This window comes from Sapajus apella, unplaced genomic scaffold, assembly GCF_009761245.1.
Source record: "Sapajus apella isolate SASKATOON/1434 unplaced genomic scaffold, GSC_monkey_1.0 scaffold89, whole genome shotgun sequence".
In the NCBI taxonomy this organism is placed as follows: domain Eukaryota; kingdom Metazoa; phylum Chordata; class Mammalia; order Primates; family Cebidae; genus Sapajus; species Sapajus apella.
The window spans coordinates 1,932,087-1,955,533 of record NW_022437029.1 but is presented as its reverse complement, the minus strand read 5'-3'; the positions used below and the strand labels follow the sequence as shown (position 1 = coordinate 1,955,533).

Here is a 23,447-nt window from a genome sequence, read left to right as displayed (position 1 = left end):
TACTCAGTCTCTGGCATTCTGTTACAGCAGCACAAAACTAAAACAGAGACACACAGGAGACATAAGCTGCAAGGCCTGGACTACCTGTTGGGCCTCTCCTCACCTTAGGACTGACAAGACATGCCCTGGGTTGAGAGATACAGAGGGGTTACGGCCCTTATGACCACAGAGCGCTGACAGGCCATACTCAGTCTTCTGGAGCCCTTATCTCTATGGCCCTAACCTAGAAAACTACTGATCTGGGCAGCTACGATCAAAGAATTACCAGTTATTTCTAACTTTCTGAAGGACTAGTAAGAGGGAAAAGAAAGTAAGAGAAGGTAGGTTGGGCGTGGTGGCTCACTGTAATCCTAGCACTCTGGAAGGCTGAGGCAGGTGGATCACCTGAGGTCAGTAGTTCAAGACTAACCTGACCAACATGATGAAACCCCATCTGTACTAAAAATACAAAAATTAGCTGGGAATGGTGGTACACACCTGTAATCCCAGCTACTTCTGAGGCTGAGGCCGGAGAATTACTTGAACTCGGGAGACGGAGGTTGTAGTGAGCCAAGATCATGCCACTACATGCCACTACTAGCCTGAGCAACAGAGCAAGACTCTGTCTCAAAAAACAAACAAACAAACAAACAAACAAACAAACAAACAAACAAACGGAAAGAGGAGAAGGGAGGAAGTTTTGAGTGCAGGACACACATCTGGGATCAAGTACACTCTCTTATGAAATCCTTCCACAGCAATCGATGATACCAATGAGCAAACTGAGGCTTAGGCAAGCCAAGGCCACAGAGCTATAGGGGAAGAGGCTGTGTTTGTAGCCCAGTCTATCTGATGCCAGTGCTCTGCCCACTATATCTCAGAAAGGAAGGGGCACATGACATGGGTATGATCAACAGTCAGTCCTTCCATGTGGCCTCACCTGGCTGCATCTTCCTCTAGTAGGAGCTTCACGAACTGCCGGGGCACGTGCAGGGAGAGCACGCTCTCTGCCATCTGCTCCAAGATCCGCAAGTGGTTACCATCGGTGGTTGGAAACCGGTACATGCGGCAAATGGCACCGCCAAACACTGAAGTGGAATGACAGGGGAGACGGGCTGCATGTGAACCAGCTGCAGACCTGCCTCATGCGTTCTCCTCCCCTGGCCCTCAGGGATGCTGACACCTCAAGTCCTCTCACTGTTCGTCTCATGGGAATTAAAACACTAATACTAAAGACCCACCAAGTGGCTAAGCCTAAACATTTCTTCCCAGCAACATACAATATTCCTCTCCCAGAACATGTAACTAACTCTAAAGTGCAAGCAGCTGGGGGCAGGGAGGCTGTCAGTCACCAACCCCATGTGAAACAGAAAAGAGTGAGATAAAGCAGGAGCCCCCACTTCCTTGGAGTGTTACTCTTTTTTATTTTTTAATCCTCTTTCAAGGAAAATTATCATTGTTTTTGTACTAACTCTTTATATGCTGCAAAAAGAACACAATGATAAGCAGCAGAGAGAGGTGACAATCAGGGTGCATGACTGGGACAATCGCAGCAGGTGCAGAGCAAAGGGGACTGAGGGCCCAAGTGGACACTCACAAGAGAGAGAAGAGTACAAAAGGAGGAAGCTGTTTACCTGATTTCAGCAAAGTGTCCTTTCGCAATGAAGCATATTTGGATCGAATTCCTAATGCCTCTGTTAAGCTCTCATCAACGGGAAGAACCATCTGATAATGTGTAAGGAAAAGCACAAGAAAACCATGAGACTCAGATGACTCCAGAGGATTTGGCAGAAAGAGTGGCCTAAATACATCATAACAGAACTCTTAAGATGAATATCCACCATTAATTCTATAATAAATATGCTGCCCAAGCCACAAAGTAATTCACCTCCCAGTGTGTTGAATCACTTCATGCACACACAATTCTCTAGACATGCATGGTTTCTCAGTCACTTCGCCTTGTGTTTCGGTGTTCTGATGTACAAAATGAAAGGAAGAGAAGAGATAATGCCAAGGGATATTTCCAGAACTAACATTCTGGGGTTATTTTGGGTAAAATGAGACATCTCCATATTGTACAACAATGACTAGTTACCAGTGTTGGGGCTCTGAAATTAGAATTTTTCTTTGAGTGTCTGTGTGAGAGACTGCATGAGAGGGAGTGCAGGAAGGTGTAGCTAGAGATGGGGAGGAGGACTGGGGAAGAGAGGAGGATAAGAAAAGGTGGGGGTGTGTACCAGGCAAGTGCAGGGCATGCATGTGTCTGGGAGAGGGAGGTATTAACAAAACAGGACAGATGACCCGGGTCCTAAATGCCTCTTTGCTCGCCCTCCACACCCCTCAAGTTGCCCCCTTACTGCGGTTCTTCCAGTAGAGCTCTTTCCTGCTCCCTCCTGCCCCCTAGAAGTGGGCAGTGTGGCACCCAGAACAGAGGCAGGCTCCAAGGCAGCAGGGCCTTACAGGCAGAAGCCCTTTTTCCTGCTTCAAGGTGTGCCTGGGGAGAACCGGAGTGTCCATGGGAGCAGCATCAAGCAGCAGGCCCTGCCCTTTGCTGAGCAGAGAGGCTAAGTCCACGACGGCCACATTTTAACTGGTGAATTCTCTCACTCTTTCTAAGGGAGATGAGAAAAGTAGCGAAACTCACCCTCCCGTTGACAGTGTCTACAGACCGGGTCACAGGGGGCCGTTGGTCTGACTTCTCCTCCATCTGCCAGCCAATCACAGTGATGTTACCCACACGGTCACTCTCTGCAGACCTATGATGCACAACATGCTTTAATAAGTGGTGCTGTAACTGTGCTTCCTTTCTGCTGAAATGCAAAGCCCTAGCCATCCTGAGTCATCAGGGTCCTGGGGGCAGGATGGCCGAGCTGGCTGACCAGTTGCTGTGTGCCCAGGGCTCCTCCCAGGCAAGACAGATGAGGAAACCATGGGACACAGTGGAGGGCTGTGTCTGAACGGACAATGCACCACAAAGTGTGGACGTGCTGGTGAAGTGGAAGGAGCCTCCCCGAGGAGGAACCAATGCTGTTCCCGAGCTGCTGCCAGTGCCTGGGCTCACCCCTGTCCAGAGGGTAAGAGGGACACATGAGGACTAGAGAACACCTTGTTCTGGCACTGGGCCCCTTCAGTTCCTTCCTACCCCACCCTCAGGCTTATATTAGCCCAAGGCCTAGGCCTGGACTCCAAGAAATAGAAACCAGCCAGGGCTTCCTGAAGCCCTTGAATCCTGATATGACACCTCAGCCTCAGTCAGCTTCACCCTGATGTCCCGAAGGGTGGCTGATGGCGGCCTGGGCTCATCTGATTCATCAAAGGAGCCTGAGAACTTCAGGCTTTCTATTTATGAGGTCTCACTTAACCAGGTTCTAAATTTTTGTGTGGTCCCATCTACTGACCATTTCCTTTGTGACTTCCTAGCCCTGTCTTCGTGCCTATAAAGTCCTTACCTGCGCTATCTGTTCAATCAGCAGTCACCTTTAGCTCCTTTAAAAAGAATGATGTCCATTTTGTACGTTTAACTCTAACCCAACTAAAGTTAACTGACACATGATATAACTAAATATTTTCCTCAAAGCCCTTTCCCTCACATGATCCCTCTCATTTTACCTAAGATTTTTCCTTTTCCCTACATCAAGTTCTCTATACAAACTATGGGCTGCTACAGGGCTCTTAACCCGTCCACTGATGAGACAGCCAATGCCTGCAACACTGTCTTTACTTACAGTAGCTTCAGAATGTCTCAATATTGCAGGAACTTAATTTTTGTCAAATTTTCCTTGCTATTTTGGATTATTTTCCCAGATTATAGTTTTCCGATTTTTATATTATTCTGAAAAATGAACACCATGTCTGAGTTTTGGTGGGAAGTTCCCCTAAGATTATTTGGAAGGACTGACATCCTGATATCTTTCATCTTTCCATCCAGGGATACAGTAGGGGTTTCCCTTTCATTCACTCATTCCTTCCACAAATATTTATTGAGCACCAGGCACTATTCTAGGTGTCTGGGAAATAGCAGTGAAGCAAATCAGACAAAATTCCCTGCTGTCTGGGAGATTATATTCCACTGAGGAGGGGCTAAATAATGGACAAACAAACTTAGTATTATGAAGGGTGCTCTCTCAGTATAGGAAGTGGGTCCTTTCCCCATCTGTCCATAGACCTCATCATTCTAGATCCTTTTGAGAGAATAAAATTAAATACCAACCTTAGTGTTAAATGCAACCTATGATGCCTGTCCTGGAGCAGATCTTTGACAATGAATGTTCCAGAGCCCAGTAAATACATCTGAGGAAGAAAAGGTAAGAGACAGCATTGGTGCACCTGCTTTGCTTCTGATGCAATTACCATTGGCCCCGAGAGTCCAGCTTACTGCTTCCCACAGCACCTCTTACCCTCATGTCAGAAGCCCAATAGAAAAGCTTAGAGAGAAATTTCCAAAAAACAAATGCATTTAGACATGAGTCAACTTGTGAGCCAGTAGTGAAGTCAATCTGTGTTCACCTCTCACACAAGTGATTACATAATTTTTTCAAAGGGAAGAAAATCCCACGAACTATAACACATTACTTAACTGTTCCCTGAGATCTATCTTTGACATCATACACGGAGAGTTTGACTTGTGTCATCTGATTGATAAGAGAGTCTTGAAAGAAGGCAATACTGCTTAGAAATATAGGATTGTTGGTTCCCTAGAACAGAAAAGGAAATAAACAGAACACAGGGTTGAATTTTTTAAAATATAATTGCTTTTGAAATACACCAACATTTTCTGAATGAGAAACTAACATTCTCACTGACTGAGTCAATACAAATGCTAAAGGCAGCTTAAATAAATACATAACCCGCCCCCCCGCAAAAAAGCCCTGCTTTTTAAAAGAGAAACAAGAAGTCTGACACAGACCATTACAGATCCACATACAATAAATCAACCCACTGCACAAGCTGTGCCTGAGGGCTCATTTCACAGGTTTCACACTCAATAGAAGGAATTTTAAAACAATGAAACAAGTTGGATGTCCACATGCATTCTTAGTTTTATAACTTAAAGTGTAATATATATTTGGACCTACTACTTTGGGTTATTCCTTTAAGAGGTACAAACATGCAGATGAAAGAAAGAAAATGAATGGCTTAAATGGTTTATTATGTATTTCTAGAAGCCCATGTTTGGCATAATTAAAGTCTGACTTTTAAAAAAGCTATCATTTTTTTTAGGATCAGCTGCTAGTTTTTAGATTAGAGGTGACTATTTCCTGGCAGCTCAGCCGTGTCCTCCAGAGCCCCATAATACCATACTCTCTCTCTCAGGTACCAGATAACTATCACCACTACCATTGCTTGGGCCTCTGGCTCCATTCTCTCTCTGCATATCCAGATCCAGGCAGTCAAGCTGACCGGACAGTTCCACCTAGGTGGACTGCTGGGGCCTCACCCAACTCACTTCTCCCTCGACCCACCCTTGGCTAAGGCCATCTCTGACTCCTTTTCCAAGCAGGCTAAAAGCCCAGGTGTTCACTTTCCAAGCAGGCTAAAAGCCAATGCCTTCTTCTCTGTTGTTCTCAACCACCCCAGTGATCACGAACTCCTCTTGCAAGGTCCACCTCCAGAGTCTCTGTCATATGCTCCTTTCTTTCCATCCCCACCCCCTCGCACTCCCAGTCCCACAAATGACTGTCCTATACAAGTTAGAACATCTGGTCAGGTGACTCCCCTGCACAGAAGCCTACACTGGCTCATTACCATCTGCTAATAAACTCCATGGCCTGGCCTTCAAGTCTTTCTTTCCTTGCTCTGCTACTTGTACCTTTCACACACCAACCAGGATATGGTTAGACCCCAAATCTGTATGATGCCTTCCCTATGGTCACGCATTTGCGTAACAACAACAGAATTTTGGCATGCTCTTCATGTGTGGTCCCCAGACTGGCTACCTGGGCATCACTTGGAACCTTGCAAGAAATGCAGTCTTGAGCCCCACCCCAGACATACTGAAGCAGAATTCCATGAAGCCCCACCCTAGGAAGTCTGCTCTGAACTCCAGAGCCAGATAGGATCCCAGCCTCTTGGTGCTCTCCTCACCTTCCTACTACTCTTAACACTTCCCATACTCTGCGTTGCATAGGGGCAGCCATATTCATTTCTGCCTTCCCATCCACCAGCTGGTCAATTCCTCAGGGCAGGGACTGTGCCCTGATGGGCTCTGTATTATCCGCAATGCCTGACACTATGCTAGATGTGTAGACAGCACTCAACAAACGCTTAGAAAGCAGAACTGTTGACATTAACTTGGAAATGAGTTTCTAAGAGACTGAAAGGGTAGGCTAGCTTCCAAGATGCACAACTGGTGAAAAAGAAGAAATGCAGTTTAAGTTTGATAATTCTTCACTTTACAAATAAAACTCTGCAGAATCTCACGCCTGTAACTCCTACACTTAGTGTTATAACTTATGTAATGTGCTTGATGATCTAAAAGGATTTTACAAAATTCCCTCCATAAATGTTTATTGTGTAATTTAGTGGGAAAAGTAAACATATGACACAAAACTCAAAAGGCTGTAAAAACAAAAACCAACAAAAATAGGGGTATGTCTGGACAAGAAGGTGGTTAATAGTTAATACTCTTCTAAGCTTTGATTAATGAGCACAACTCTCCCAAAGCAGCAGCCAATTGGAGGTGAAAAGAAGGAATTAGGTCTTACCTCTTACAAGCCAATGAGGCTTACAAAATCATTGTTCAAAAACAAGCTGTCAATAGTTAATCAATAACTATAAAAGATATGGCAAATATAAATGCTACCCAGATGAGTAAATGTGATGAAAAATATCAATGTACTGAAAACCCACGGGAAAATAGCAACAACTCACGTAAACATGGCTTCAACTACAGCTGCACACATAACTGAACATCACGAGAGACACCCTCGAGCATGTCCCACAGCCCCTCAAAGAGGGACCAGCAGCACCCACCTCAATGATTTCCGTCTGTGCATGCTTCGTCCAGAATGCCTGAGGTGGGGTGGTGACACTCACCGCAACAAAACTATTTGGCTTTCGATCTAGCGATGGAGTATGCAGCTCACTGCAAGCTACAGAATCAAGATGGGAAAGAAACAAATCCTTTAAAACTAGATTCTCATTAGTTCTCTGTTCCAAACACACTCAAAGAAAGCAAAAAAAGTAAATGACATTCAAAGAAATGATACGATCACATCATCAGTTGTCCCAGGGAGATTTTTTAAAATTTGAAACAATCCCTTTTCATGCCCCCTCCGTGCCACTCTCCGAGACAGCACTGCCATAACTGCAGTGAATGGCTATGTTGACAGGGGCTTCCGATGTCCATGGATTGGAACACAAAGCCAGAAATCTCATATAGGTCCAATACTTCAAGTCTGACCTCAGTAACCATTCCAACTCTAACAAAGAGTAGCTTCATAGGAGCCAGTCTATGAAATCTAAGACAGAGCTACCCATGCTTACATCCTGTGACTGCTGTGGCTGACTCTGAGCATGTGGTGCCCCAGGTGTCTTGGCAAGTGGATGGATAGATGTTGGAAGAAAATTTAAATTCTATGGCAAAATAAACAAAGCTTTTTTTTTTTTTTTTTTCAGAGTAAGCCATTGTTCATTTACAATCAATGACAGACCATATATACGACAGTAGTCTTACAGATTACAATGGAGGTGAAAAATTCCTACTGCCTAGTAATGTCATAGCCATCCTAATATCCCAACACAAACACATTACCTTTCTATGTTTAGATACACACTTACCATTGTGTTACAATTGCCTATAATATTTAGTACAGTAATATGCTGTCCAGGTTGGTAGTCTAGGAGCAACAGGCTATACTATGTAGTCTAGGTGCCTAGTAAGCTGTACCATCTGAGATCCTGTTAGTACACTCTGTCATGTTCACACAAGGACAAAATCGCCTAATGACATATTTGACAGAATGTATCCCCAACATTAGCTACACACAACTATACTTAATGCCACCAAATAGTATACTTAAAAATAGTTATAGTAATAAATTTTATGTACATTTTATCACAATTTTAAAATAAAATTTAAAAAATGTGTTAACTCCAATTTAAAAATATATTATGTGTCCACAACGGGTGAGACAAATGAACAGGAAATTCGGGGAGAGGAGTGATGAAATGAAGGAAGACACTAATAAAAACGAAAGAAAGAACAGGGAGAAAAAAGGAAAGATTAAAAGACAATTAGAAAAATACCAAGAGGGAAGGAAGAGACAGGAATTTGGAAGAGAAGGGGAGAGCAATACCTTGGCATGTTTTGAAGAGAGTTTAGTTGGGAAGATGTCTTTGTCGTATTCATTTCGTATAAGTTACTATTTCCATCCTTTACAGGACCTGTGGTGATCTAACTAACCACTATCCACAGCTTGATCTGTTCTTTTGGGTTCTAATTATACTTTTTCTGACTTTAATATTGCCACACCAGTTCTCTTTTGTTAGCATACACATTTGTGTGTGCATGTTTTTCTACAGTTGCTGTTCATGTAGCTATAACCCAGATGTTTACCCCAGATCTTAAGTCTTTACAATTTCAATCCCTTCTCTATTGGTGAACATCCATCTGGAATCATCAGCCTTCTATCTAGGAACTTCTATTAGCACTGTTTATACTGTAAATCTGAGGTTGACATTCTTGCAGCTTTCAAGGTTTAAAAATGTCTTTATTCCACCTTAATTCTTGAAGGAAATTTTCTCTAAGTAGTCATTTTCTCTAAGCCCTCTAAATATATTGTCTCTAGGCCTCTGTATTTTCTGTTACGAAGTCAGCTGTCAGTCTAGTTGTTTCTACTTGGAGCACTGTATTTTCTCGTAGCTTCTATAATTTTCCCACAGAGTGTGGCTTGCAGTTTTATTATGATGTGCCTAGTACATTTTCTTTTTATTTATTCTGTGAATTGTTGTATTAGTTTGGGAGAAATGCTCAACTATAAATATTGCTTCTGACCCTTCCCTGTGTTCCTTCTTAAAGATATAAAATAAATGTAATATTATACAAAAATCAATGTAATATTAGACCTCTCCCTATGCTGTTTTTACTCTCTGATATTTTTTCCCATTATTTTCATTGCTCTAGTTTCATTTTGGAAATTTCCTTCTTGAAAATTTTCTTTTAATTCTAGAATATCTATTTGGTTCTTTTTATGGTTTCTAGTTCTCTGAAAATGTTCAATAATTTCTTTATTCTATTTTACCATAGTATTACAGACTGAATGTTTGTGTCCCCCTAAAGTTTCTTTAAGTAGGTCTCTCCTCTGACACAAACCCCAAAATTTATGTGTTGAAATCTTATATCCCAATGTGATGGTGTGAGAGGTGGGGACTTTCAGAGGTGATTAGGTCTTGAGGGTAGAGTCTTCATGAATGGGATTAGTGCCTTTAAAAGAAGAGATGCAAGAGCTTGCTCCCTCTGCTCTTCTCTCTGCCATGTAAGAATATAGGAAGACTACATCCAACTGCAAACCAGAAGCTGGCCATCATCAGACAACACATATCCTGGCATCTTAATCTTGCACTTCTCAGGCTCCAGAACTGTGAACAATAAATTTCTATTTTTTAGGCCACCCAGTCTACAATATTCTGCTATAGCAGCCCATATTAACCAAGTCATATGGTCAGTAACAGTTATTTTAGTGTCTGTCTCTTAACTCTAATATATACAGGGTCTGTTTCTATTGTTTATTGCTTTTAGTGTCTTTCTCTTAACTCTAATATATACAGGGTCTGTTTCTATTGTTTATTGTTTCTGTTCGTATTTCTTGTCTCCTCATGTTTCTGATAATTCATGATTTTATGCTAAACACTATATTTTAAGAAAAATTGCTTGTACAAATTATTTGAGGCCTATGATGCTGCTGCCTTTCTCCAGACAACATTTGTAACTGCTTCTGCCTGATTCTAAGGAGCATTATCACTCTAAGACATTTTCAGAAACTTTATGGACCTGTAGTCCCTATCAACACCTGCTTCTGGTTCCCCTTACTCTAGAAGTTTAGCCTTTTGGATTCTAGATCTAAGTGAGAAGGGTTTCATCAAGTATCCCTTCCCTTAACAGACCCTAGAAAACAATCCCCTTCACTTCTGCACTGAGAGGCTGTTTAAAGCACTGTGCAGCCTCTGGACCTCTTGACCTTCCTCTTGGAACCACTCTAAGCCCTCAAGGGAATAAGTAGGCCTCTGCTCTCAGATTCTTTACTGTCCTATCAGTTCTCTTGGTCGCATGGACCAGACATTTCAGATTTTTTTTTTCATTTTTTTCTAGTTGTTCTTAATAGTAGATTTGATTTTTGTTTGTTACTTATCTAGAAAAAGATTTTCTTTCTCTTAGGAATTTACTAGTCTGACAAGGAGATGCCTGGCAGCTGGAACACTCTTGAGTCTTAAGCCCATTGTTTCCTGTGGAAATAATTCTTCTGTTGCTTCTGGCCTGCTGCTACTCCTCTTTCCTGCTCTTTCTCTGCTTCTAGGTCTCCTATCAATCAAATACTAGAACTTCTGGATCTTGCCATAACTGTTCACTCAACAATCTCTATTTCTTGATATTTTTCCCTTGAACTGTGAGATGGTTCCTTCATTTACCTTCACAGATTTATAACAGTTTTCAGCAGTGTTGCTTTGATTTTTGTTATAGGGTTCTGTTAATATATGATTCACATACCATAAAGTTCACCCCCTTAAAGTATACAATTCTGTGGTTTTAAGGCATTCAGAGTTGTACAAGCATCACCACGAATTCCTTAACATTCTCATCACTCCAAAAGCAACAAATCAAACCCGTTGCCCCCATTCACTGGTCCCCCAAGAAACCACTAATCTTTCTATCTACATAGATTTGTATAGTTCAGATATTTCATATAAGTGGAATCATATAATAGGTGGCTTTTTGTATCTGGCTTCTTCAATTAGCATATTATAAAGGTTGATCCATATTGCAGCAAATATCTGTACTTCATTCTTTTTTATTGATGAATAACATTCAATTGTATAAGCATACCACATACTGCTTATTCATTTTTGAAGGATATTTTGATGAACAGAAAATTCTTAGCTTTTTCTTTCAGCAATTTGAACATGTCATTTCACCACCTGTATGACCTCCATGGTTTCTGATGAAAAATAGCTGTTACTCTTATTGATGATCCCTTATACATGGTAAGTCATTTCTTTCTTTGCTTTAAATATTCTGTCTTTGGTTTTCAGTGGTTTGAGTATGATGTATCAAGTGTGGATCTCTTTGAGCTTATCCTACGTGGAGTGCATTGGACTTCCTGGTTATGTAGACTCATGTTTTCCATCAACTATGGGAAATTTTTGGTCATAACTGACACCTTTTTATCTTCCCCCCTTCTCTATTTAGTCTTCTTTTGGAACTCCTATTATACATATATTGGTGCACCTGATTGTGTCCCACAGATCTCTGAGGCTCTGTTCATTTTTCTTCATTCTTTTTTCCTTTCTTTTCCTCAGACTGGACAATCTCAATTGACCTGTCTTCAAGTTTGCTGATTCTTTCTTCCGTCTTCTCAAATCTACAGTTGAGTCTCCCTTAATGAATTTTTCATTTCAGTTATTATAATTTTGAACTCCAGAATTTCTATGTAGATCTCTTTATAATAGACTCTTCAAGTCTCTAGTTGGTGAGACATTGTTCTCATACTTTCCTCAGTTTTTTGGACACAGTTTCCTTCAGTTATTTAAACATACTTAAAATAGCTGATTTAAAACTCTTTGTCTACTAAGTCAAACATTTGTGCTTCCTCAGGGATGGCTTCTACTGACTCCATGGGTGTTTCCCTCTGTGAATGAGCCATGCTTTCTTTTTGGCAATGTCTCATACCTTCTTGTTGAAAACTATAGACATTTTAAATAGCATAATGTGGGATTTCTGTAATTAGATTCTCCTCCCGCTTCCCCAGGCTTTGTTGTTGCTGCTTTTTCATGTGGCTATTTCTTCAGTGCCTTTCATGATCTAATTCTGTAAAGTAGTATTCTTTGTCATCTGTGGCCATTGAAGTTACTGCTTCATTAGATTAGTAGTCAGATAATGATTGGACTGAGATTTCCTTAAACACCAGAATCACAGATCTTTGCTATAGCTTGAGCTAAGGGTCCCTGTGTGTGTACAGGGGAGCATTTTCAATGTTCAGGCAGGAAGTTTCTAACTCTGTCTTAGCCTTCACTTGCCACTTGCACAGAATCTCAGGGTCAATCTCAACCATTGCTTAGGGCCTCTCAAGTCTTCTGAGCACACACACAACTCTGGACATGTGCACAGCTCTTCACATGCACTGGCCTTTGAGGTTCCCAGGCATATGAAAGAGCTTTTCAAATCTCCCTATAAATATCTCATTCCCCAGCTTTCCCTTTTAAGGTTTTTTGGTTAGCTTTTTGTTTGTTCCAACTGCTATTACTACCTCAGGTAGCTGCAATGTGAAAACATGGACACTGATTGTTTTTGACAAACATTCTCAGGGAAAAAGCTGTTCCCAATGATTCTGAGTTAAGCCAAATAAAGGCAGGTACAGGATGTGGGGTTTTCCAGGGAACTGACAGGCCAAATAATGACAATTCTCTAAGAAGAAAGAGGCTTTTTGTAGAATCTTCAACCCCATTCTGTCCCCTTCAGTGAATTTTAGGCTATTGATTTTCATCATAACATCAGAGCTGTTGGCTTTCAAGTCTACCTGGAGCTAGGGAGAGAAAGATAGCAACAGGGCAAGTTAAAACATCATAAAGCTCTCTGTTCTAACTAAGAAGCCATTTGATATGATTTGGATGTTTTGTCCCTCCCAAAGCTCATGTTGAAATGTAATCCCCAATGCTGCAGGTGGGGCCTGGTGGGAGGTGTTTGAATCATGGTGGGGCAAATACCTCATGAATGGCTTAGCACCACCCCTTGTTGTGATGAGTGAGTTCTAGCTCTGCGTTTACGCAAGACCTGATCGTTCAAAACTGTATGGCATCTCCTGCCTCCCTGATCGTTTAAAACTGTATGGCATCTCCTGCCTCCCTCGCCATGTGAGATACTGGGTCCTGCTTTTTCTTCCGCCATAAGTAAAAGCTCCCTCAGGGCTCACTACAAGTTGAAAAAATGCTGCCGCCATGCTTGTATGGCCTACAGAACCATGAGCCAATTAAACCTCGTTTCTTTATAAATTACTTGGCCTCAGGTATTTCTTTATAGCAATGAAAGAACAGACTAACATACCATTTTTCTTAAATAAATGCTCCCCAGAGTGCTGTAAGCCCCTGCTAATTTTCAGAGTTCTGAAACAACTGATTTTCACCATTTTTCTAGTACACTCATTGCCTTTACAGAAAAGAAGATTTTCGGAAGTCTTCACTCTGCCATATCTCCCCTCATCATTCTTACTGTATTTTTTAAATGTTGAGTAGTGGTTTAAAATTAAGAAATCGATTTTTATTTCCAAAAATTAATTTTGTTTCCAAAAATTAATTACAGGGTCATCCCTCTGTAATATCTTCTCATATATCTTCATGAATCTTTATTATTTATTGGATATAATAAAATACAAAGAGCTTAGGGTTTTCTGTTCAATGAACTTTGACAATCATAACCACCCATGTATCATCAAAACAAGATAGTACAACTTTTTCATTAGACTAGCAAGTTCCCTCTTGTACTTCCCAGTCAAATCTCCTAGTTTTGCAATCATTTTCTAATTTCCACCACTATTCTTTTGTCTGTTCTTGAATTTCACACAAATGGAGTATTTGAGACTCATCTACATTGTTACATGTACTGATAATTCATTTTTTAAAAAATGATGAGTCATATTCCATTGTACAATTTATTTATTCATTCTACTGTTTATAGACATTTGGGTTGTTTTCAGTTTTGAACTATTATAAAGGTGACATAAACGTTCTTGTTCATGTCTTTTTGTGAACACATTTTCATTTCTTCTACATAATTACCTATGAGCGAAATATATTTAACTTTATGAGAAACTAATAGTTTTCCAACGTGTTTGTATCATTTCACACTCCTACCAGCAATATACAAAAGTTCCAGTTGGGTAGAGTAAGTGGATTTGTTTTGTAAGCCATTCTAACAGATGTGTTTCAATTTGCGGTTCCGTGACGACTAATGATATTAAGCATCATTTTACCATGTGCTTATTGTTCATTTGTATAACTAATTTTGTCTAATGTCTGCTCAAGTCTTTTGCTCATTTTAAAAATTGGGTTGTTTGCTTTTTTACTATTTGTCCTTTGTGAAATATATGTGTTGAGAGTATTTTTTTTCCAGTTTGTGGTTCATCTATTCGTTTTCTCAATGATATCTCTTACAGACAGCAATTTCTTATTCTAATGAAATTCAATGTATCCTTTTTAAATTTTAGGAAATGGCAGGCAGAAAAGCCCCCTCCCTGACAAAAAGTATTTATGTCCTAATCCTCAGAAACTAGGAATAGATTACATTACATGGCAAAAGGGACTTTACAGATGTGATTAAGGGATCTTCAGATATATTATGCGGATGGGCTAAATCTATCACAGGAGCCCTTAAAAGTAGAAGAGGAAGGCCTTAGGGTGAATCATAAAGACATAACAGTGGAAGAAGAGGCAGGAAAGATTCAAAGCATGGAAGGCACTAAACCTGCCACTGCCAGCTTTGAAAATGGAGGAAGAGGACTGTAAGCCCACAAGAGAAATGTGAGCGGCCTCTATGAGCTGGGAACAGCCTTAACTGACAGCTAGACAAAAAATGGGCTCCTAAAATTTAAAACCGCTAGCAACTGAATTCTGCCAACAATGTGAATGGGCAAGGAAAGAGATTTTCCCCCAGAGGCCTTCTAAATAAATCCAGCTCTGCTGACACTGATTTTGATGTTGTGAGGCTCTAAGCAAAGACCCAGTGAACACATTGGATTTCCAACCTAAGAGAACTGTAAGATAATACATTTGTATTGCTTTAACATGCTAAATTTGTGGTAATTTGTCATGGCAGCAGTGGCAAACTAAATAAAACTAAATAAAGGTGCTTTTTGTGCTCTGTCCAAATATTTGCCTACCCTGAGTTTGAAAGTTCTCCTATTTTTCTTCAAGGTTTTATTAATATTTTAAGTTCTCTTCATTTCTTCTATTATGTCTGCCTCGACAGGAATCCCCTAATTGGACCAGACTACTTGCTGTCTCTCCTTTAAGTTACAAAGTGCCCTTATATGACCTGTGGCTTCTCTCTACCTGCCCTTTCATCAGGTGTGAGTTTTCTTGACACCTATGCAAGGTGGGAATACTCAAGTCTTTTAGGTAGTAATGATGGCAGACCGACTAAGGTATAGCAGGTGGCTAAAGGCTGAGCAGACTGAGATTACTTTAAGGGCTAATGGTCCCATGGCCACCTTCAGAACATGCTTTTGTACAAGGGATATTCTATCCTGGCCTCCTCCCCCAACCCAGCCTATCTAAATTCAACTAGAGTTTGATTCCTGGATCAAGTTCCATAGCTTCCATGAATTTTTCTCTGAGCAGCCTGCAGGCTCACTTACGTCACTCATTTGTCATATTTCCATAGAAACCACACATCTCTGATATGTATGCCTTGTCTCTCCAACCTGATCATCTGTAATCCCAGCTGAATAAACGCTAAATAAATGTATGAAAGATCTATGCATAAATATGTTCACTGTGATGGTGTTTATAGTGGCAAATTGGGAAGAACCTGAATGTCCAACAGTAGAAGACCGGCTAAAATAAGTATGGCACAGCTCTGTAAGAGACTCAATGAAGGCATTTAAAATGATGAAGCAAATCTCATATATATTAAAACAAAAAGATATTTTGCTACATGAAAAAAAGGGTAACAAGAATACTAGGATGACATGTTTGGAAATAATTCCATCACTTCCACAACCAAAAATCATTAAAAATCTCCATATAGTACTCTGTAAGGGTGAAATATGTGTATTTGGAAGGATATATACTAAAGAGCTAACTGACTACCTCTCACAAAGTTTTCCTTTCCTTCCACATTTTCTGTATTGAAGGTTTTACAATTAACATAAATTTTTTCAATTTTAAATTTTTATTTTAAAAGTCAACACATGTGCCCATTCAATAATCCAGCTCCTGGATCCCATGACTTCTTTGCTCAATGTGGTCCCTCTTTAAGATGGGAACACATTCTCTACTAGCTTCTGGAGAAGGAATGCCAGGGAAGTAAATTTTTGCTGTATAACTCTGTACAGCTGAAACAAGTTTCTTTCTACCCTCACATTTGATTGATAGGTTGGGCAGAGAATTCTGGGTTGAAAATATAATTAAAGGTGTTGTCTCACTGTCTTCAAGTTTCCAATGTTATTGAGATATTCCATGCCAGTTCTATTCCTGATCCTTGGGTATGACCTGTTTGGTTTATTTTTCTTTCTGGAAGTTTTTAGGATCTTCATTTTATTCCCTGTGATCTCAAATTTCACCACAATAAGCCTCGTTATGGGTCTCTTTCATCATTATGCTGGGCCCTGGTAAACATTTTTAATCTAGAGACACATTCTTCAGCTCTCAGAGATTTCTCCTTTCTTTACATTTCCTCCCTTACGTTCTCTTCTGTTTTTTCTTCTAAATACTGAGCCTTCTGGATTTACTCTCAAAATTTCCATTTCTATTTCTCACCTATATTCTATTTTGTTTTTAAAATTTAACTTTCTGGAAGAATTCCTTGACTAACTTCCAAATTTTATAGAATTTTTAAAATTTTATCTATCGTATCTTAAATTTCTAAGATTGTTCTTGTTCTTCAATTGTTCTTTTTCTCTTTATAGTGTCCTGGTTTTGTTTTATAGATTTACTATCTTTTCTTGAGTATATAAATTATAATTTCTTTTTTTTCTTTTCTTTTTTTGAGACAGAGTCTCGTTCTGTCCCCAGGCTGGAGGGCAATGGCGTGATCTCAGCTCACTGCAACCTCTGCCTCCCAGGCTCAAACAATTCTCCCACCTCAACTTCCAGAGTAGCAGGGATTATAGGTACCCTCCATCATGCCCAGCTAATTTTTATATTTTTGAAGAGATGGGCTTTCACCATGTTGGTCAGGCTGGTCTTGAACTCCTGTCCTCAGGTGATCCACCCACCTACCTTGGCCTCCCAAAGTGCTGGGATTACAGGCATGTGCCCAGCCAATATAAATTATAATTTCTTTGAAACTTTCTGCAATGTCTCTGTTTCTTCCAAGTTCTATTTTTTGTTTATTATTATTATTTAGAGACAGGGTATCCCTCTGTGGCCCAGTCATAACTCACTGCAATGTCAAACTCCTAGGTTCAAGGGCTTCTCCCACCTCAGCCTCCTCAGTAGCTGGGAATACAGGCATGTGCCACCACAGTCAGGTAAGTGTTTTTTTTTTTTCTTTTTTAGAAACAAGGCCTTGCTACATTGCCCAGGCTGACCTCAAACTCCTGGCCTCAAGCAATCCTCCTACCTTAGCCTCTCAAAGTGCTAGGATTACAGGTGCAAGCCACTGTACCCGGGCAGTAGTGTACTTACAGTTTTGTGGGTTTTACAGTTTGTCCAAGTCTTTTGGGGTTGGGGGTGCTTAACCATTTTGATCTTCTTCGTCTCTCAAACAAGCAGTAGCATCCTCATGTAGCACAGGAGGAAACTGGTCCAGCAAGGTTGAGTGGCAGGCTCAAGGCCATATGGTTAGCCTGGCATGGTCAGGGCTGCAATCCAGGTCATCTGACTCCCCAGGAGGTGCCTCTTTTATGTCACACCACCTCTTGGACACTAGTGTCAGGCCAACTAATATTGACCACTACCAAGGAATGGGAAAGGGGGAGAGGAGTGCTGGGTAGCACTGGGCTCTGATGGAGAGGTGTCTCAGGCCTCCTGAAGCATAGTGATGCCATGTATTGCTGACCCCAGACTCTGCAAATACTGATCCATTTTTTAGTGTATTCTCATCTGATCCTGAGACAGAGAGAGCACTCAGGTGCCACTGTTGCCTTTTATACAATAGGGAACCGAGGGCTAAAGAGTGAAAACCACACAAGGCCTTGTAGCCAGAGGCAACAATGCTGAACCTTAAGCCCAATTTTCCTAACTCCTTCTCTTTCTCCCATTGGGGTGGGAGAAGGTGGTGGGGGGCTCTGTTGGCAGCTCTCTAAGTGGGCTCACTTCCCTGTCTTCAGCCACTTGTGGAAAGCATACCCCCAGAGGGTGGGCCCCATGCTGAGGGCCCATGGGCACACAGCCTCCAAGGCGCCTTCTCACCCACAGAAGTTTGCAGCTGCTAGGGCTCTGTCTTCTCAGAAACACCGCAGCAGTGGTGGCGGCAGCAGCAAGCTCTCTGAGACAAGCCCATGCACTGGTGGTAGTGTTTTTGTTTTCATTTTTAAGTAAACTATTTTTTAAACAAAAATAAAAAATAAAAAGATACCTACCTAAGCTAAATTCTAAAATGGGCTCGTCTGGGTCTTGTATATTTCCTAAATAGAAAAGAAATGACAGAAAAATCACCCTTAATAAACTTTTTCCTGTTTTCAGACTTAATGCACAAATAACCCTCTACTTCCCCCCAACGACAATAAGAAGAACTGTCATGCAAGACAATTTCTTCATTTTAAAAATATTTTGTTTTTGAGATTGCTATGAAGTCCCTGACCCCACAACCAAACCCCCACTCCTCCTTGGATCTACACATCGACAACAGGGAGGCCTTTTACCATGGCCTGGGCATTTGTTAGCCAGACACTTGGACATTCCCACGCTACCCTGGTGGTGCCCCCCTCCCCCTGCAAACTGGAAAACTAACATAGTCAAGCTCCAGCAAAAGCGGTTCACAGGAAGAGGGCTGATGACCCCTTTCCTATTTACTGGTTCAACCAGAAGGATGCTAAACTAGGGTACCCTGTAGTCTAGGGTAGTCATGGGGACTTATCAGGTACCTCCCAGCACTGCCACAGTGTGAAGCCATGCTCTGTGAGCTCATACCTGGAGCCCAGTACAGGCCCTGTGAGGCTCACCTGCCAGAGAGAGGCCCAGCATGTCGGCCGCCACATCGATGGTAGAAGCCCGCTGCATTGCACGGGCCCTGGCACCATGGCGAGGGCTGTGCTCTCTTGCTGTCATGATGTCATTGGTGATGATGTGCTTCTTGATCCTGGGTCAGACCACGCCTGATAACCCGGGAAGCGTTGGCACTGAGCCCTAGTCCCCTAAAGTGGCAGTAGCCCTGAGAAATAGGAGCAAACACTGGTAAGAAATCATGGCGATGGTGATGGAGTGGCATCATGTTCTCATTTAGAAAGAACGTGACCTAATGCAGGAAAGGGACAGTGACCAGGGTTCCCCAGCATGTGAGGAACCAGGGTGAACAGTCCGCTGCTCCCTGCCCTGTCTGGTCACTTCTTCCTCCTTACTCCTGGGATCCCTTGAGGATGTCTTGTCTTTTTCAACGGAGATATGCCACAGTGAATGATGGTTTTCACATAATCATAAAATATGGCTTTCGAGATTTTCTTTATTATGATCTTCTGTTGGCAAGCCTCATAGAACCTTTAAAAATTTAAATCAATTCACCACAATCTCTGTGAGAAGGGTAAGAGCTGCAGAAGAGTCTGCTGCCCACGGGCTACATCCAGGTGGCAAAACACTAGCGAGACAAAGCTCACAGCTTTAACCTGCTGGCTTTCTTCCCAGAGCTGCATAAACTTCATGTATGTCTGGATCTCAGGCTTTCCTTCCCGCAAAGCATGTAATCTAGGCCTAAGCGAAGTGGAGGGTGCTGTGCTGTGGAGGCGGAGAGCTCTAAGTAAAACACCGCCACAGGCTGAGTCAGACACTTCATATGGCTCAGTGCTCCAGAACCCATACTCTGCTCTCAGAACTAGGTTAAGCAGTGAGAAGGGAGTTTTAGGTTTTTCCCACCCTATATGCTACAACTCCTGCTGCCTCTAGAAAGAACCAACCTTTAGAAGATAATTAGACTGACTATAAGCCTACTTTAAAACACTTTCTCAGAGGTCATCATATTTCCAGAGATAGCCCTGTCTTCCCAAAGGGTATCCACACCTTGGGCCTGAAGGACCTGGGCTCCTGTCCTTGGGTTAATTCACCAAACAACTTACTGGACATGTTTGTTCTCGGACCATGTGGCATTTCTTCACAGAAGCACGTCCAAATCCATCATCTAAAAATAAGAAAGCAAAAACTTAACAGGCTCGTCAAACATGAAGTTCTCAAGAATGCAATGCCTAGAAATGTAGAGAGGCCAAGAGCTACTCCATGTTAGTTTGAGCTCCATACCCCAATCTAACCTTCTGGCTCAAAAATACAAGTTTTGCTGAAATCCAAAAAAATGAGAAAGAGAAAGCACATATTCCTCTCCCCTGCAGGGCTGATCTATTAAGGGAGTCTAGGCCTGTCCTAAAGAGCCAAGTGGGCAGCTGGGTATGGTCTAGGGACGTGAGGAGACAAGAATCTAGGTCCAGTTTCCTCACTCACAAACTGCAGGCCCTGGGAGAAGCTGCAGGGCCCTCTAAGGCCCTTCCCTTCAGGATGGATGGGCTGCACCCATCTCATGCGGCTATAACGAAAACCAAATGTGCATGAACAGGAGAGTGTTCTGCAGACTCCACTAGACTCCCACACCGCTGCTGCTGCTGGGGCCCGAGGCCCCACTTAGTCCCAGCACCAAGGGGGCTGCTGGGCAGCCCTCAGGGCTCAGCTCATGAGCCATCCCTCTTAAAGCGCCAGGGTCAGAGAATCAGATGACAGCAAGAGCAGAGTGCTTGGCCCAGGGCAGACTCAGTCTCTCTTGCAGGCTGTGCTCCTATCCCTCCCACTAGGAGTGCCCAGGGATCTTCAGCCTGGGCATCTCTGTAGACAGGGCAGTGGCCTGGTGGGGGAGCAACAAAATAAAAATCACCAAGGGGAAGATTCGCTGGTTAACATCAAAAGACACACAAGTGAAACAACATGCGACGCGACTGGTAAAACAAGAAAGTGCTTACAGTACCAGTATCTGTGTTTTACAGTAATGCTTGTACACATTAACAAAAAACTCACCAAAATGCAAGTGGCAAAAGGTAGGAATTCATAAAAGAGGAATACACATGGTAAACATTTTGAAAAAGTGACCAAACACTCAGTAACACAATGCTTAATACGCTTTCCTTCACCTGAAAACGTCCTCCAAAAGAGTTTTGTTTGTTCTTGAATGAGAATACACATTGCTGGAGGATCTGGCGGAAGCTGTCTAGGACTCTCCTGTACTGCTGATCACATCTTAGAGTAGTTCGAACGTTTAGAAAGCAATCTGGCATTCATTATCAAATTCGTAAATCATAACAAAACTCCTGCCAGTAGTCTAGAACATGGAAAAGACTACTGGGTAAAAATGCTTATTGTAGCATTACTTACAATAATAAAGCAATCCAAATGGCCAGCTATAGGTAAGAAAAAAATGTTCTCAAACATCCATAAGACACACTATTATCCGGCTATCAAAATGATCATAATAAAGCCAACAGACCCATGAAAAGTTCTTCAATCCCATTAGTCATCAGGGAAATGCAAACTGAAACCGTGAGACTCTGCACAACTACTAGAACAGCAAAAATGACAAAGACAGACTATACCAAGTGCTGCTAGGGACGTGGAGTCAATGGAAGTGACACTCTACTGGTAGAGAGAAGAGTGTCACTCTACTCAGCTATGCTAGAAATGGTCAGCTATGCTGGAAAACTGGCCGCCTCTATTTAAGTTGAACATATACCTATCCTGTGACCTGGCATACAATTCAGAGGGGGAATTGCTAACAGAAACGCATAGTTATGCTCCCCAAAAGCCTGTAGAGAAGGTTTGGAGCAGTGATGTTCACAGTAGGAAGATACTAGAGACAACCCAAACGTTCATCAATAGTAGAACAGATGAAACAATGGGATGAGTCTCAGAAACAATGTCAAGGGGAAAAGTTAAGATTATTCTAAGCAAATAATCCATACAAAGTTCAAGCACAGGCCAAATGAAATCTGTGGGATTCGGAATATGGAGAGTGGTATCCCGAAGGGGTAGGTACTGACTGGGGAGGGTGAGGGGGCTTCTGGGGCTCTGGAAATGATCTGGGTATGGATTGCACACAGACTTTACTGTGTGAAATTCAATGAACTGTACACATGTGATTTTTATACCCCCAAAAAAGGTGTATACAAAACAGCACTACGAAAAAAAAAAGTCAGTTCTGCATCATGTGTTTTTAAGGAAATAGCCTATCTTTGCTTTGTTTGTAGACATTTAAAGAGATACTGTACAGAGGGGACAGCCAGCAGGAGGCTGCATCAAGACGATAGCCACGCTGGGGATGTGATCATGGGGAACTGTCTTGTTCCTTCCCTCATGGCCACACTCTTGTGTCACTGAAGATTGCACCCCATGCAGGGCAGCACCCTAGGCATGACTTCAGCTCGAAGAAGAGGCTCTTCCCTCTTGAACATTTTCACAGTGTGTCTCCAGCATTCCATTGGCTACCTTGCTGCCCCGCTCAGCCTGTTAGTAAAGGTGTTGGTCACCCCCTTTACTTGTGACAGTGGAGACAGGCCACCTAACAGAGGGACACATCTGTACCCCAACATTCTGTCAGCCCTGGGGATGCTCCAAAACTCACCCATGCCCACCCCTTTCCACCTCTCCCTGCAGGGTCCCTGCCCACTCCACCTGCCTGATCTGCCCTTAGGAGGGTGGTTTACATCCTAGGCATCGTGAGGTTTCTGGAGATAGAAATGCTTAAAGGGGTACATCTACAGACTAATTTTACACCTGAGATAGTTCAAAGGTCACAGAAATTTTAGGTCAAAAAGACCTTAGAAGCACTTCATAGTTATTTGGGGACATTTAATTAGAATCTGCAATTTAAGGCATCAAGGCCCAGAACACAAAGCTAATTTGCAGAGCTGAACTCAATTTCTCTTCTTGTTCTCATTAATACGAGGTAATTCACCAAGGATTCTTATATTCCCAAGGTCCTTGTTTTTCCTCCCAGCTCCATTTGAAGACCAGAGCTCATTAGGAGGAAAAACAGCACTTAAATAGAAGAGGAGACAGAGTATGTGGGAGTTGTCTAGGAGGTTGGAAATTTTTCTTGGGGTCAAGAAAAAAGCAGCAACAACCCATTTAGCGAACAGCCCCCATTCCTCACTCTGTGCAGTCACGTGACCCCTCCAACAAGAGGCAGTGGACCATGAAGTAGACAGCAAACCCTGAGGTTTTATCCCACTGATGTCCCTTCCAGCCCTGGGGGGGAGGAACTGGGTGGTGGAGAGGGCACTAGTAGGACAGGAGGGGTGTTAGGATTCACACAGGACTAGTGAGGTGACAAGGCCTTCAGCAGCAGTCCTGGGAAAGGTGTGCCAGGGGCCTGGAGGGAGTACTGCAGGCCCCTTTACCTCAGTAACCTCTCA

General features: G+C 42.2%; 1 protein-coding gene across 18 annotated transcripts in view; it reads right to left on the bottom strand.

Moving 5' to 3' along the window:
• Positions 1-23,447, bottom strand: part of INPP4A (inositol polyphosphate-4-phosphatase type I A) — a 158,748-nt gene that overhangs the window by 53,848 nt on the left and 81,453 nt on the right. For 16 of the 18 annotated variants that reach the window (XM_032255365.1, XM_032255374.1, XM_032255369.1 and 13 more), the window contains 9 exons: positions 20,118-20,179; positions 19,014-19,222; positions 18,432-18,476; positions 6,952-7,070; positions 4,557-4,673; positions 4,190-4,269; positions 2,624-2,735; positions 1,614-1,704; positions 920-1,067 (listed from right to left, as the gene is read on the bottom strand). In XM_032255365.1, coding sequence (XP_032111256.1) covers positions 920-1,067; positions 1,614-1,704; positions 2,624-2,735; positions 4,190-4,269; positions 4,557-4,673; positions 6,952-7,070; positions 18,432-18,476; positions 19,014-19,119 — 818 coding nt within the window. In that variant the 5' untranslated portion in view covers positions 19,120-19,222; positions 20,118-20,179. The remainder of the gene's footprint in view (positions 1-919; positions 1,068-1,613; positions 1,705-2,623; positions 2,736-4,189; positions 4,270-4,556; positions 4,674-6,951; positions 7,071-18,431; positions 18,477-19,013; positions 19,223-20,117; positions 20,180-23,447) is intronic. The other 2 variants (XM_032255372.1, XM_032255373.1) reach the window with 2 other exon arrangements.